The sequence below is a fragment of the Ursus arctos genome, unplaced genomic scaffold (assembly GCF_023065955.2).
Source record: "Ursus arctos isolate Adak ecotype North America unplaced genomic scaffold, UrsArc2.0 scaffold_4, whole genome shotgun sequence".
In the NCBI taxonomy this organism is placed as follows: domain Eukaryota; kingdom Metazoa; phylum Chordata; class Mammalia; order Carnivora; family Ursidae; genus Ursus; species Ursus arctos.
Window position 1 is genome coordinate 4,227,135 of NW_026623056.1, and position 16,694 is coordinate 4,243,828.

At 37.8% G+C, this 16,694-nt stretch overlaps 1 protein-coding gene across 5 annotated transcripts; it reads right to left on the reverse strand.

The window, feature by feature from the left end:
• Positions 1 to 354: 354 nt before the first annotated feature.
• LRRC34 (leucine rich repeat containing 34) lies at positions 355 to 16,529 on the reverse strand. Of its 5 annotated transcripts, none has more exons than XM_057306596.1 (10): positions 16,406 to 16,529; positions 11,802 to 11,866; positions 11,583 to 11,647; positions 10,514 to 10,597; positions 7,659 to 7,787; positions 5,823 to 5,918; positions 3,204 to 3,358; positions 2,665 to 2,820; positions 1,968 to 2,094; positions 355 to 690 (listed from the first exon to the last, which is right to left on the reverse strand). In XM_057306596.1, exons 2-10 carry the CDS (start codon positions 11,821 to 11,823, stop codon positions 487 to 489), a joined length of 1,038 nt encoding a protein of 345 aa, XP_057162579.1. In that variant the 5' UTR covers positions 11,824 to 11,866; positions 16,406 to 16,529; the 3' UTR covers positions 355 to 486. The 5 variants fall into 5 exon arrangements, with proteins under 5 accessions (XP_057162579.1, XP_057162578.1, XP_057162577.1 ...); XM_057306595.1 differs by having other exon boundaries at positions 11,748 to 11,866; XM_057306594.1 differs by lacking the exon at positions 16,406 to 16,529 and adding an exon at positions 12,597 to 12,702.
• Between the last annotated feature and the right edge of the window lie 165 nt (positions 16,530 to 16,694).

Consider the following 16,694-nt stretch of genomic DNA (forward strand, 5'->3'; position numbering starts at 1 on the left):
TCTGGAGACTGGTCTTCCCAGTGCAAGTCCTCAGGGCCAGGAGTGTCCATTGTGGGGTCGCTCCTCCTTACCTGTGATGTCCCTCGCCTTTGTGAGTAGTCACTCCAGGGGTTTCATTCCTGATGGCATCACTGTCCCTCCGACCCTTGTTGATGTGACCTTGTCTCCACCCCTAGCTGTGGAAGATCTGTTCTGCCCCCCTTCAGGTGGTTTCCAGAGTGCATTGCAGTACAGGTAGCAGTTGCCTCCATGTGTCTGTGGGGGGAGGTGAATGCAGGGTTCTCCTATTCTGCCATCTTCCCTCACCTGTCAAATTTCTTTTAAAGAATTAGACTACTGTTTTTCTACAATAGGTAGGCATACAAAGCCATTTTAATAGTCCCTTTTTTCCAGTGTATAAAAGGTAAAACATTCTAATTTAAGAAAAACAGGCAATAAAATATTAACATAAGACAGATATATGAAAATTATTTTAGAGCTTGTTTCTCATAGATGTCCACCTACTGGTACAAGAGTAAAACCTGCATTAGGTGAATTCGTGCAAGCTTCTCCATAAGTTGGCCTCCAGTAGTAATGCTTTTTAAGGCCATTGGAGACTTCTGCAAGATACACATGTCCATCCACCACAAATGGTTCCACATCTGTATTGTCTGGTTTTAGACGGCCCATTTGAATTAAGTCTGAATAGGCCTATGATTTTTAAGAAAAGAAAAACCTCTCATTACAAAAATGTTTAATTACTGTAAAATGAATAAGCTAATTTCAATATTCAGAATAGCTGTACTGATTCAGTTTAAAATATTCTAAGTTACTGGATTTTAGGTTTTTTTTTTTACATACGATTTTTGTTCACTTAATATCACATAATGAAATTATAATCTTAAAGTTTATTTCCAAGTTCTAAGGTATTTTGTTCTATGGCTCCCAGAATTAACAATTCTCTGTATTACAGATTTTGTGGGCCAAAGGTCCCATGGTCAAAATTTTCAAGTCCTACAGGGGTTCTTAAATGAGGGAGGAGGGAGTTGTATATGCTTTGAAAATCTGAGGATAGCCAGGGACCTACTTTTCAGAAAAATAAGCAACCAAATTTTGGCATACAACTGTATGGAGTCCATGAACTCCCTGAAGCTAATTTATAGACTGAGGCTAAGACAATTTCTGTAGTATTAGATGCTGGCCTGTCTGGTAGGCTAATTCCATCTTTATTGTAGAATTTTCTTTGTATGTCTCTTATGCATCATTGGTATCTTTTTAAGGGTATCATACAAACATGTTAAAATGGTTGGTCAGTAATGTGGTGAGTATAGAGAAAGGCAGATATTTAGACAATGAAAGATTTAAAATTTTAGTTGCTTTCTACCTTAGCTTATTATTCCAAACTCATTCTAGTGTGTAGAATATGATGTTTTTCTGAAATCAAGGGTTTAAGTAGTATATTTTATTACTCTTTTTAGAGGTAGAATTTTGGATAGTCTTTTTGCAAATTGAGAATTTTAGCATCTTCCTTCTTTCCAAATAAAAACTATTGTTACAATGCTTTTTTGTTCTGAAAGTCGTTATGAAGGCCTCTATTTACATAAGCAACATAAAAGCACCGTATGTCTCCAAATTCCATGTCTTGGTTTAATTATTGGGCAGATTAGAGATTGCACTACATCAAATTTAGAATAAATCAACAATTGTGATTTTTTAAATGTTTAAACTTTGGAGGAATTGGGACTGTATAATTCAGTCATCTTTATATTAACATGTAGTATTTGATATCTCCTATTTCAACCACAAAACTTTCCAGTGCTTAATTTTTAGGACTTATGTTAAAATTTATCAAAACTGAAGTGTCGTACTATATTTTGGAATCATTTCCAAGGCCACCTGTAAATGTCTGATATTATAGAGAAGACCCCAGCAAAAGCCTTTAGTGAAGGAGAGAAAAAACAAAAACAAACAAACAAAAAACAACTTACCATACATGTAGCCTCATCAAATTTGTTTCCCCAGATGTAGACATTCGAGAATGTGGGGTTTGTTTTCATCGACTGTGAAAGTGCAACAAGTCCTTCTCCCTCTATGTTGTTGCTGACTACTGAAAGCCTATGAGAAACAGGAAGTAATAACCCTAGAAACCCCGCTACAGACTTCCACACAGAAGATGCATAACTTAGCCAATAACATTTGACATTTTATTGTGTAAAATCTTAGGAATTATCTTAAAGATACTTAATGCTAACTAAAATCCAAGAAACTTCATTTTCTAAGTGGATGCTTCAGGTACCTAGTATAGTTACCTACATTTTAGAAGTCAGCAGTCTGTTTTATATCATTCAGCAAATGTCGGGGTGGATTACAAATATACCCTTCAGGATAAAGTCATCCAATAATATTTTGATTATTTTTTGTCTTGATCATATTGAAAGATTATGATTTTTCTGTACAATTCAGGATAAATACTGTAGGCAGTAAGAATTTTCTTAGTCTTAAGCAATCATAACGAGAATCAACTGATTTTTAATAGACGTTACTTTTGAAAAAAATTGAAATGTTTAATGTCAGTTTAGAAACTGTTTTCATATTTCATCATGAGTCTTGATTTTTAAAGGGCTTGAAGTATTTTAAAAGTTTAATTAAAATAAGAGAAAAACTTAAATATAAAACCATACTAACGCTCTAAGGCTCCTGTTGTGTGAAGCAAGAGTTTCACTGAGATACTTTGCTCCTGCATTTTCTATTCTGTTAAAAGAAAGATCTAGTACTTCCAGGGTAGTATTGCTTTTCAGTACATCAGCCAAACACATCATTCCATCATGAGTTATTCTATTGCTGGGAAGGAAAAAAAATACGTGGTTACATTTTAAAATATGAAGTATTCTTTTATTTATAGAGATTAACATGCTTCAAGACTGTTGTATAGAACATTACTTTCTAGTTTAGTAAAGATTTTAATCACTCAGTTTCCAAAAAAGTTAATAAAAATTTACTATAAAATATTGCTTCCATTCTGGTTTACTCATGATTAAATTGCTCATTCACATTGCTAGGAGATAAAATATCAGTATAAACTAAATACTAAGGCTTAGGACAAAAAGTTAACAGTGGTTGCATTTTCTGGTCTTTGGAATTAGTGTCTAACAATGTATCCTAGGTACTGTGGATATTTACATAGATTATTCCCAGGACTTCTGGATTAATGTATTATCACTTACCAGCTGACATCAAGGTAGCGTAGGCTTCTGTTCAGATACAGTGCATCACATAACTGCTTCATACCACAGTTTTTTATATTGTGCTTACACATGTGGAGTTGAACAAGGCAGTGGTTTTCTTTCAACATGTGGCCTAGATGAACTGTGGACTCTTCCTAAAAATAGGTAAAATCTTTTTCTAAAATACAGTTTTGAAGCTGTACATGTTTATTCCAAATATATGCCAAGTTATTTAAATTAGCTCTTTAAAAAGATAACAAGTTAAGACTATTAGCCTGTGATTTGTATTTGTTTTGGCTTGGCTTTTAAGAAAAACCACTTTTGCCACAAATGATATTTATCATTTTAAAAACTGGCAGCAGGCACTTGCAAAGTACAGTGACTAAGTGATATAAAAGAGGCTGGTTTTAAAAAGTCATAATTCTAAGTCACTCCAGAAGGGGGGTGGGGAGGGAAACAATTAGCCCTCTGTGATATTGTGCATGTTAAGCTCCCTTATTGCTGTCCTCTCAAGAATCTCTAAACGTTTCTTATACCCTCCATATGTTCCTCAACTTTTCTCCTGATAGAGATAAGATAGATAAAATAAACTCTTCATAGATAAAATACAAAGACATTTCTGAATGTTGATTCTATTTTAAAAATACACTCATTAGTCCTGTGATATCCAATTCTTCGCTTTTATAATCATCACAAATTTCTAAATATGTTTTACTGTTCTAGTCACTGGAAGACTTTTTTCATACCAAATTCTAGCTGCTTCCAGGCAAAAAGTGTATAATCTCAATGAGGATTTGAATACCAAGCACTTTAAGTTTTTAACAAAGTCAAAGCAGGTCTTAAAATGAATGGGTCAGTATTTTATGGTAAGAAGTCCTCTTACTTGATTGCTGCATTTTTTCTTTTTAAGTGGGCTCCATATCCATGGAGCCCAACACAGGGCTTGAACTCAGGACCCTGAGATCAAGACCTGAGCTGAGATCAAGAGTCTGATGCTTAACCGACTGAGCCACCCAGGTGCCCCAAGATTGCTGTATTTATAAGTTTTACAGTCACTGGAAATACTGATCACAAACATGGTAACTATGTATGCTCAAATTATGTACTTCTACATAATAACTGAGAAAAACTACTTTGAGAAAAACTACAAAAGTGAAAACCCATAGCAATAGCAGATGTGTACATGAATTTTATAATAAAATGGTCTTTATAATAAAATGGTCCAAATACTAGCTTTATACTAGCTGTCTGACTTTGGGCAAATTATTTCATCTAGCTAAGTCTCCGTTTCCTTTTCTGTAAGATAGGTAAAATTATACTTCCCTCACAATTAACAAAAAAGTACCTGGCATAAAATAAGTGTTTTGTAGAACACTATAAAGTGTTTTTATTGTTCAGTAGTCTGCAATCCTATATCTGATTTAAATTATTGCTGACGCTGTAAAAGATACACCCAAAGGGAAGCTATGGTTTGAGGTCTTAACAAATGCAGACTGACCACTTAGGGGGTCCAGTATTGCTCTGCATGGGGCCTGGAACAGAGGACAGGATGTATATATATATTTGTGTTTTATGCTTTGATTGCATTTTTTTTTAAGGTCAAGAAGTTTGGTTGAGGGACCACCCTTATTAAGGAAGGGAACTAAAATCAGAAGTAGTAAAGTGTTTTTAGATCCATTTACCAACTTTGACAATTTGCCTAGGATGGCACCTGGCATCTGTAGCTTTCCATGCTCCCCAGATAGTGAAATGGAACCGGCTTGCAGGCTTCTGTCTGGAAATAGCAAGTGCGAAGCAGCACAGGAGGACTCTGCTGCACAGCCATTGAAGAGACTAGTACGCACAGGGATGGAACGTAGTGGCTGTCTTGGAGAGGAATTGAAGGCAGGCTAGAGTTTAGCTGACTGCTAGAAGCACCAGGCCAGGCCTGGACCTCAGAAAGACCTTGGGCTTCTCTTAACTATTCTGATTTGGGAATAATGACACCACCCGACACACTTAAAAGAGGAATTGTGCTTCTAATGTGATTCCATATAGTTTAACATACGTATTTCCTCAAGGCTTTAATCCAGAAAATTTTGATTTAGTCTTCAAGTCTCATGTCCTCAACCTGAGAACCTTCTCTGCACTTCTAAAAGAATGTTAAAGAACAAGAAGCCTTGAAAGCAGCTACCATGTTTTTACCATCATCTTGTCTTCAGCATGCAGCTTACCTATAGGATGACATCCAGACTTCCCAGGCTGCTGTTCACACACATTTTGCCATTGTTACTCATGATTTCCAAAGGGTTTAGTGATATCAGTATAACAAACAAAACAATTCACACTGAGCTCTTACCCAGCCTTTAAAACTTTAATCATTGTTTTTGTCTTAACTACTCTGCCTCTTTACAGGTTTATTCACTGTTAATCTGAGTTTACAAGGAAGAAAAAAGCATGTTTATTGCTTAAATAAGTAACATCTAAAATCATAATTTAACTCAATTTTTCTTCAAATAAGTTTTTCTTTGTAAATGCAGTAAATTCTAAAAATATGAACCTTGACATAACCTTCAGTAAATAGTACCTTCGTTTTATTCACATGTAGTAATATTAGCTGTTATCACTTTGAATACATACCTGTTCACCATACAGTATAGGTCGGTTTAGGTTTATTCCCTTAATTGTTTGGTTTTGAGTTAGGACTGTAGCAAATGCTATCACACTTTCCATTCCCTAGAAAGAGCAAATTCATTAAGGAAACTGTTGAAATATAAAACTTATTTCAAAATCAGTAATCTGGATTCAGAGAAATAAACTGTTTTAAATTATAAATCCTGAATTGCAGTTTGGTCAAATTCAGGAGTGAATTGTTACTATGTTTTCTCCCTGCCCTAAAATCTGTAACATGCAAGGGGAGTTCTTAAAGTTTCAGTATCCATTTCCTAGGACTTTCACCTCTAGGTTTACTCCTAAGCCCTCAAGTTTCTGTGTGTTTCTGACCTCAGATACCCAGACACACCTGCAGATTCCAGCTAGGGTTCTGCACTACTTAGAATAGACCTTGTGCAAGCGTTCTTTTATACCCATACTCGTACTTTCAGTGTGTGCACAGTGGGAAAGGTTTACTGATCAACGTTTTTCACAGCTTCTACAGGATTCCCTCTTTACTTTATTGGAAGGGCCTAATTCTCCCAGATTTCTGTGATGGACACGAGCACACACCCCCACCTGTTACGCCAGAAAACCTGGGCCTCCTCTCCGCCAGTCTACTTACCCTCCCATCCAATTGATCAGTAAGTCTTAGAGATTGTCTCCAAAAGAGGTCTCAGATTAACCCATCTGTGTGCCACCACCCTATCCCCAGTCCTTATCGCCCCCCTGGATTATAGTAACTTCCTAAGTGGTCAGTGAGCTTCCTCTCACCACCCTCTTAATTTCCCCACAGAAACCGGAGTGATCTTTTTATAAAGGACAATCAAATCGTCACCCCCAAAGCCTTATCATGATACATATTTACAACACAATCCCCTCTCCCCCTGGTGTATGACCTACAACCCATACAATGTCACTGGATTTGGCCTCTGCACACCTCTCACCTTCGCTTTGAGATCCTCTTAACCCCCTCTGTCTAACCACTCTGGCTTTTCAGTTCTTAGAAACTGCCAGACTCAATATTTCAATATTCATGCACCACTCATAGTTTTTGCCATAATGGAATATCAGTTTTACTATTTACTTAATACGTTTCTATTAAATCAACTCACTGTTTCCCATTTTAAAGCTCTATTGCTACCATAAATAGAAAACCGTAATTCCTCAAAATAGAGCATCTGTAAAAATAAATACACAAGTAGTAAAATTACCTCCATCTGTAATAGCAATGCTACCCATACCACTCTTGGGGTAGCATTATTTTAGAGTCTATGTTTTCTGGACCCCTGCCTGGAATGTTCTGCCATGGACCCTCTCCAAGTATGTTTTTCCTCACCCTTCATGACTCATATTACCTCCTCAGATATTAGGCATTAGATAGACATCCTATCATGCAGATTACCTCCTACCAGAGTACTTGGCCATCTTTGTAGCACTTTTCTCTTTATTGATGTTTTCCCAACTAGAATATTTAAAAAAAAATGCTACTTCTTTAGAAAGCCTAAATTAAAAACAATCTTTTTTCTCAAAAAACCCCATATAGGTTAAGAAGGGTTATAGACTGAAGCTTAGGAAGAATTTTATTATAGGTCTTCCTCTATAATATCATTTAATACAATCTGATTTTATTAATTGCACTGTTATGCCTAATAGAAAAAGCGAAACAACAACAACAACAAAAAAAACGTTTTCTCTCAGATACTAGGGGCAAGTTCAATCATTTATAAGACTGTCATTTATCTGGTCTCTGACAGTTCCCTATCCTGGTTCCAAGGAGAATGATGAGGTACCTGGGTGATTTTTCTCAACCATTCTACTTACCAGATCACAGTCACCCAGATCTAATTTTTCTAAAGATGAATTAATTTGTAGCATTGCAGCAAAAAACATTCCACCTTTATTTTCAATCTTGTTTCCAGTCATTCTTAGGTATTTCAGAGTTGTATTCTTCTGAAAAGAAAAAGAATCAAAACTTGATTAAAGTTTTATTTCACAGAATTCTCTTGATTACATGAGTTAGGAGATTTTTCTATTTGCAGACTCATCAATTTTTTATGGCTTCATGGAGATAGAGTAGGATATACTCCTTAAAGGTAACATTCAGTTTCCCCAATAAGAGATAAAAATCTAGTTTAATTTTGTACTGGAAAGAGTGCCCAGGAAACAGATGCCCAAACAATGCCCAGTAAATGAAGCAGATTTTAATAAATTTTCCTTTCTTTAGGAAATCTATAAATTTGTTTTCTAAGAAAATTACACTACTTTTTTTATTGAGGTGAAATTCATATAACCCAAAGTTAGCCATTTCAACATGTACAATTCACTGGTTTTTAATAAATTCACAATGTTATATGGCCATCACCTAGCTAGTTCCAAAATACTTCGCCCCCCAACCCCCACAAAGGAGACCCTATACCCATTAAGCAATCACTCCATATGCTCCCTGTATCACTTTTAAAGGAATAGAATTCCTCAAACACTTGCAAAATTTAACTCCTCTCATTCTACTCTTGATAATTCTTTTACAAAGAAAATTCAGCATTTCAGTATCCTAATGAATATTAGAGGATATATAACTGCAAATAATTAATTCCCTTAAGAGCAGGAAGAAGGCAAGGATGTCCACTGTTAAATGGAAGTATTAACAGTGTACTGGAGGTTCTAAATGAGGCAATTAGGCAAGGAAAAGAAAAAAGGCATCCACATTGGAAAAGAAAAATATCCCTGCATATAACGTGATCTTATATATGGAAAATCCTAAGGAATCCACCCAAAAAAGCTGTTAGAACTAGTGAGTTCAACAAGACTGTAGGACACAAGATCAATATATAAAAATCAATTGTATTTCTACACACCAGCAATGAACAATCCAAAATTGAAATTAAGACTATCCCATTTACGATAGCATCAAAAAGAATAAAGCCTTAGGAATAAATTTAGCAAAAGCAAGACTTGCATATTAAAACAAAGCACTGTTGAAGGAAATGAAAGATAAAAATAAATGGAAACACATCCCACGTTCATGGATCAGAAGACTTAATACTGTTAGGATGGCAGTACTCCCCAAATTATCTAAAAATTTAAAGCAATTCCTCTCAAAATCCTTGTTTTTCTTGCAGAAATTGTTAAACTGATCTTAAAATTCATATGGAAATGCAAGGGACCCAGAAGAGCCAACACATCATGAAACAAGAACAAAAAGGACTCACTTCTTGACTTCAAAACTGACTACAAACTACAGTAATCAAAATAGTGTGGGACTGACATAAGGATATACGTACAGGTTAATAGAATAGAATGAAGAGGAGAGAAACCATTTGTAATCAATCAATTTTTGACAAGGGCATCAAGAAAATTAATGAGGGGAGGAAAAGTCTTAAATAGTGTTGGGACAACTGGATATTCACATGCAAGAGAATGAAGTTAGACTCCTACCTCACATATATAAAAATTAACTCAAAATGGATCAAAGAACAAGGGAGCTAAAACAAAAACTGTTAGAAGAATATGCAAGTGTAAATCTTCATGACTTCCAGTTAGGCAAGGCCTTAGATATAACACCAAAAGCACAAACAAAAGAAAAAATAAATTGAACTTTATCAAAATTAATTTTGTGCCTTAAAGGACACCATTAAGGAAGTGAAAAGGTAACCTACAGAATGAGAGAAAACATTTGCAAATCACGTATAAGGGACTTATATCCAGAACATACAAAGAACTCTTAGAATTTAAAAAGACAACTAGACATGGGCATTGAACAGACGTTTTTTCCCAAAGAATGGCACATGAAAAGATGCTCAGCATCATTATTCATGATGGAAATGCAAATCAAAACCCAAAAACCTCTTCATATCCACTAGGATGGCTAAAATCAAGAAGACAGTAACAAGTGCTGGGTGTAGAGAGGATATGGAGAAATTAGAACACTCCTACATTGTTGGGGGACTTCTAAAAAGAGACATGTTGGAAAAGAGTTTGACAGTTGAAGAGTTAGCAAATGATCTAGCAGTATACTCCTAGGTATATACCCAAGAAAATTGAAAACATATGCACACAAAAATGTGTGAATATTCGTAGTGTATTATTATAGACAAAAAGTGGACACCCAAATGTCCTTAACTGATGGATGAATAGGATATATCCAAACAATAGAATATTATTTGTCAATAAGAAGGAACGAAGTATGTTACAATATGGATGAACCTTGAAAGCATTAAGTCAGTCACAGAAGACCACATATTGTAAGATTCCACTTATGTGAAATGTCCAGAATAGGCAATCTATTAGATGAAACATAGATTAGTGACTGCCAGGGGCTGGGGGGTGAAAGACGCATGGAGAAGGATTGCTAATGGGTACAGGGCTTCTTTCTGGGATGAAAAGGTTCTAAAAACAGATAGGGATGGTCATGCAATTCTGGATATACAAAAACCCACTGAATAAACATCTTAAAGGTAAATTTTTATGGAAAAGGAAATCTTTATGTGAATTATCTTAAGCTTTTTAAAAATGAGTTCAAGAATGCTCATGTACTGTTACATTTTAATAAATTGAAGTGTAATAAAAATACACATTTGCACAATGAGTTCACAGTAACATTTCATCCTGTTAATTTCAAGCTATCAGAAGTTGAACTTCCCAAAGAAAATGTTAGTTTGAGGTATAAAAATGCTTACATGTAGTGCTTTAGCAATCAATTCTCCACCTTCGGGCCCAATATCATTAAACATAAGGTTTAAGTAAGTGAGTTTATGTTGTTTCTATAATAAGGAGAGAAAAGAAGCTATTACAGATGTAATTATTAGGGGAAAAAATGTAGAAGCTGCTTTAAGTATTCACCTCCAAAGAAAATCTTTGTAACAGAAAATCAGCCAAAGAAGCTACCATTTGGGGGGCGGGGGGATGGGGAATCACCATCCTCATTTAAACATAACAGCAATATAAATGGAAAAAAAAAAAACTATGTTCTATTTTGATAAGTCATTTAAAGTACGAATGTCCTTTATTTAACTTTATTTACAAGTTTGCAAAAGATGACTCAGGAGCTCTAGGTACCAGCAATCTACCGATAAATACACAAGTGGGGTTTTCAGTTTATTTCAAGTGTTATAAATATAGTACAAGGTTAGGACCCTGGATATTTTGCAAAACTAGCATTTTGTGTGTACGTGCCACTAGACTAGGTGGTTTCACTGCAAACAACTAAAAAAACTTAACACTTTGATGATTTTTGCAACATTTTTGTAATTGCTGAGAATTAGTTCATGTTTTTAAATCTTCACTCTGTCCTTGTGCTATGTGCCATCTCATGGATAGGAGAATTTTAAGACCATTTTTAAGCTCATGAGAAGCACATTTAGCAATTGAGACTGGGACAAGTAGTTAGGAACTTAAGCCAATTTAAGAGAGGTATCAAAAAATGATATATGCTCCTTTAAACATTTTTTTTTAAACAGACATAAACCCATATTTGCCCATCTTCTGAAGTTGAAACAAACCCTTTTCTTAAAGTACACCTACTCTGATTGGTGGACCACACTTTTTTTACTCCACTGTCCGTCTTAAATAAAATGCAACCACGATGCCGCATTTCATCACGGGCATCTCCAAAGTGAGGTCACAGTAAAGGGCCAACCTAGCAGGCTGGGGGTGCTCAAACCCTGGACCGTCCAAAGAAGAAGGACTGGTTCTTAATGGACTCCTGAAGAAAACAAAAAGAACTACGAACATTTTGTGGTAAAATACCTGAAGCAGTCTTGCGGCATAGTATGCACCGACATCACTTATGAGGTTATATCTAACATCCAGACCTGAAGAACACGGATGAATACAGGCTGACATTTGTTATACTGAATAATTAAAGTCAGGAAAATGAAAGCAAGAGGTAATGAGTGCTAAGGAGACATATACCATTAATATATGGATTCTTCTTTAAAATTCTGAAAAGAATCCAAAAATCTTCACCTGTTACTCTTTCTTCTGGCATTAAGCAACTGTTACCAGCAATGTTTAATGTGATTCCTTCCAACCTGTTAAAATACAAAAAGAAAAAAGAAAAATAGAAGTATTTTTTCCTCCTATATAAGTAGTAACATCATGAATAGCATTTACTGAAACCAAGAATGTATCACAATACAGATTCATACCAAGTAACTTAAGATGACTGATTATTCCATAGATTTTGTAAACACTTTTATACTATATAGTTTTTCTCTCACAAAAACAAAACAAAAAAAACCCCACGATGTGTCAGGACGCCTGGGTGGCTCAGTCAGTTAAGCAACTGCCTTCAGCTCAGGTCAGGATCCCAGGATCCTGGGATGGGTCCCGCATCGGGCTCCCTGCCCAGCGGAGAGTCTGCTTCTTCCTCTGCCTGCCGCTCCCCTGCTCGTGCTCTCCCGCCTCTGACAAATAAATGGAATCTTAAAAAAAAAAAAAAAAAAAAAAAAAAAAAAAAAAAAAAAAAGTATCTCTCCCTGATAATGACATCAAAGACTTCAAGGTTTTCATAAATAAATCCAGCTCACAGGAGTTCAGGACAAATCTGAAGGCTAGACTTGGAAGCCGCTGGTCTAGTGTTCTTCCCCACGTACTCCGCTACCTCCAAGACCAAGTAGCAGTGTCCATCACCCACTGCTCTAAGTCAAAGGTGGGTCTGTTTTAAAAAGCGTGTGCAAATAGCTTAAAACAAATCACTCGGTATTCCAGGATTTTCACACAGAGGAATTACTTATGTAATCATGTATTTGTCCTCCTTACCCCTTTCCAATTTCTTCATCCACTTCTTGGAGTATATGCAATATAAAAGAATTAATTTTCTGGGACTTTTCCATACAGAGATTATAATAATTTTCCTGGAGATGGCCAATAGCTTCTGGAACTTTTGAAACATAAGTGCATTACTCTTCATCATATATAAATGATACCAGGGCCTTTCCTATGCCCCCTCCCTGCCCTCCCCCCCCCAAAAAAAATTACACTTCTTTCAAAGATATGAGTGTGTGTGTGTGTGTGTGTGTGTGTAGAGTCAGGGGTAAGGAAGAAAAAGATGATAGAATGAAGAATAAAGAACGAAGAGGAAAATAGAAGGAATCGGGGGGAATAAAAATGCTGTTTGGAGAAGCAGGGCCATAGAAGCACCCACTGAGGGCAGGCAGACACTAACTTGGAAGGGACACAGAGGGAGAACTAAAATCCTGGTAGCGGAGGAAAAGGATATTCAGAGAAATTAAATATTTTATCCAAAATCATACAGCTCATAAGGGTAGAGTATAAAAACGGACTCCAAAGCCTCTTTCCACTCTGCCACATCACATTAAGGGACTCATGTTTTCTTATCATGACTTCAAATGAAGACGGTTTTAATCAGAGAATCTAAACTCAAAGGATCTGAAAAATCCCCGAGTCCCAGAGGTTTCTCAGATACGCTCTACACGTGCAAGAGGATGGCATCTTTGACTATAGCTCTGTTGGTTCCTCCTGAGTTGAGGCCTGACTCAGAAGCTCTTCACCTACCCTACCCTTCCATTTCCTCTTTCTAAAGGTTGGTTTTTCTCTGTTCAGTCCTTAATAAGAAGACAGAAACAAAGCAGGAGTTGAAATCTTCCTCTGTTATGCCTACAGCTTTCTTTAATGGTCTGTTTTTGATATTTATTTAAAAGGATCTTTTGCAAGACCCAAGCCTTCTAGGGCTGGAAATGATGTTTTCCCTCTTCTTAGAGGCACATACCACTATCTTTGTATTCTGTCCTATCTTTTGTATAGGTCTTTAAAAAAACACACACACAAAAACAAAAAACAAAAAAACCTGTGCTCAGAGATCTCACAACTCAACAAGCCTGGTGTCTTCAGGAGCCAGACTCTGAGTCTCTGCATTTCAAGCGATGTTCTTTGCTGAGATTTCTGCACTATATGAACAGAGTTTGCTAAACAAATTTGCAGAACAAGATTTAAAATGAGGGAAATTAAAAATGAAAGTAGTAAACTTTTAATAGTTTTTTTTTTAAATAAACTTTTTTAAAAAAATCAACCCGCTTATTCCAGACAACTTGGAAATTTCAATATCAAAAAGAAATAAATACTTATCAGCAATCCCACTGCTAAAGAACCATTACAATAGAGGTCTGTGGGTATTTCCTCCTTATTGTTTTTCTCATCTATGTACATATTAGCCTTTTTAAAAAAATTGGAATATTTCAGTACAGTTCTATATCTCTTAACACTGTGGGTTTTCCCATCAGTCTCTGAAAAATTTTAATGTCAACAGAATTTCCTATCTTATGGGTGGATGTACATAAGAAATCCACTCGTTTTAGGAAGTTTCCATGAATTTAACATTTTAGCACAATATTTCCCAAACTGTGTTCTTCGGCATACCAATCTTCCATGAGATGATTAACGACATTCTAAATAGAATTCATTGTCAACTAAGTTTGGGAAGTGCTGAATTAAAGCTAAACAGACCTCTATAGTACTTTTCAGGACATTTACAACACTCAGGGGCACAAAGAGTCTTCAAATTGTTCAGTCTGGAGAGTAGGGAGACTCAAAATATTCCATTTCCCAGACTTACGGGACCATGGTTCACATGGAATTCAACCTACAAAATGCTACTTTAGCATTCTCCACAGGAAACACATCAAATAGATCGCCAACAAATTTACTGCTGGAGCTGGGCTCCCACTGGGCTTCTTTCCTCCCTTCCGGCTACTATCTTCCTTGGTATTGAAAAGAGGACAAGACTGTATATACAATGGAATATTACTCAGCTATCAGAAAGAATGAGTTCTCAACATTTGCTGCAACATGGACGGCACTGGAGGAGATAATGCTAAGTGAAATAAGTCAAGCAGAGAAAGACAATCATATGGTTTCTCTCATCTATGGAACATAAGAACTAGGAAGATCGGTAGGGGAAGAAAGGGATAAAGAAAGGGGGGGTAATCAGAAGGGGGAATGAAACATGAGAGACTATGGACTCTGAGAAACAAACTGAGGACCTCAGAGGGGAGGGGGGTGGGGGAATGGGATAGACCGGTGATGGGTAGTAAGGAGCGCACGTATTGCATGGTGCACTGGGTGTTATACACAACTAATGAATCATCAAGCCTTACATCGGAAACTGGGGACGTACTGTATGGTGACTAACATAATATAATAAAAAATCATTAAAAAAAAAAAAAGAAAAAGAAAAGAGGACAAGACTGGCCTGAGAATCTCTGAGGTTCAGCACCTGCCCTTAGCTGGCCATACCACACCCAAGACATGCAGAAGAAATGTGTCAGACTTAGAACTCTTTCTCTGGAGGAAGGAATCTTAGACTACCAGTTAAATATAGCCAAAGAAAGGTACGAGAAAATTCTTAGGGCGCCTGGGTGGCTTAATCGGTGAAGTGTCTGGCTTCAGCTCAGGTCATGATCCCCTACCCAGTGGGGAGTCTGCTTCTCCCTCTGCCTCTCTCCCCAGCTTGTGCTCGCTCTCAAATAAATAAATAAAATCCTTAAAAAAAAAAAAAAAAGTCTTTTTACCTGACCATGGATTTAAAGTATTTAAAAGTTTCTGCTGTATTTTTCTGCTATGCTCGCTTTCATTTAAAATTCACCTAAGTGTTGTACGTCAGGATTTTATGGCACCAATAATTTATTTCCTGTATTCCTATTAGGGGAAAATAATAAATCCGTCTTCAAATTGTAAAGCTAAAACTAGAACTAACCAGTCACACAAGAAAAATATCAGGAATCTAACTTAAATGTCAATTTTCATCCACGCCAAAGTCTTGTATTCCAAGTATTTTTCACCTGGCAGCACGTTTTAAAGTTTCTAAAGAAAGGGCTCATTTTGGAGGTGGCCCCTATGCCAGGAAATCCAAGGGTTGGGAGTGAGACAGACTGGTGTGCCTACCAGGGTCAGCTGTGCGGCTTTGAACAAGTTATCTTAACTCTCCCATCTTAAATTTCCCCTTATGCTAAAAGCAGAGCATGATGCCCATCTCAAGGATGCAGTGAGGAATACCTAAGGCTTCTAGCACAGTTCCCTATCTACAAACACACACTTGAACACAAGCATCCAAGATGGAACCAGTGGCCGGAGGAGGGGCGTGCAGGCTATGCCTAATTTGCTAGAGATAATTCACAGTTGCAGAAATACTTAAAACAGAGACGGCATAGAGATGCAAAGTAAGAACGGTCTCAAGACCCTCTTGCCCACCTAGGCCCTGCCTTTTGGAGCTTGCACAAAAAAGGGCCCGAGAAGAGCACCTAGACACCCTTCCGGGAGACCCGTAAGAGCAAAGCAACAGACACACCCTCCTCCAGGACAACGGCTCATGCGAAGGCCAGACCCACGGGTGGGGGTGGGGGGACATTCGGGGCTCCCTTCCCGCCCACATTTGGGGACCCCCAAAGTTCTGGCCGCAGCTGGGGTTCCCTGGGGCACCCTCCCGCCCCACCGCCTCGAGCCGGCAGCCTGCTCAGAGGAATGGGCTGGTGCAAGCCGCCCTCAGCTGGGGCCGGAGCCCCTCCGCGCTTCCCATGGGCCTGGCAGGCGCCGAAGGACACCCTATTTCTTACCACTGCCGTCGGCCAGGGCCCAGGACGGATTAGGGGTTGTAGTGGGAGCGGGAGGGGGGGATCGGGGCCCCGCCCAGGGGACCTCCTTCCCGCGGCCCCACATATTGCTTTTCACCCCAAGGCCGCTGCGGGGGCGTTGTCATGACGACGGTGCGCATGCGCCTGCCCAGTCCCAGGCTGCCTGCTTGCTGCGTCGGGGCTCCAAGGACCGCCGGATCCTGAGTGCCACCTCCAGCCAGCTGCGCATCCCCTGCCGTTACCCACTTGGGCCCCGAGGCCTGACTGGGCA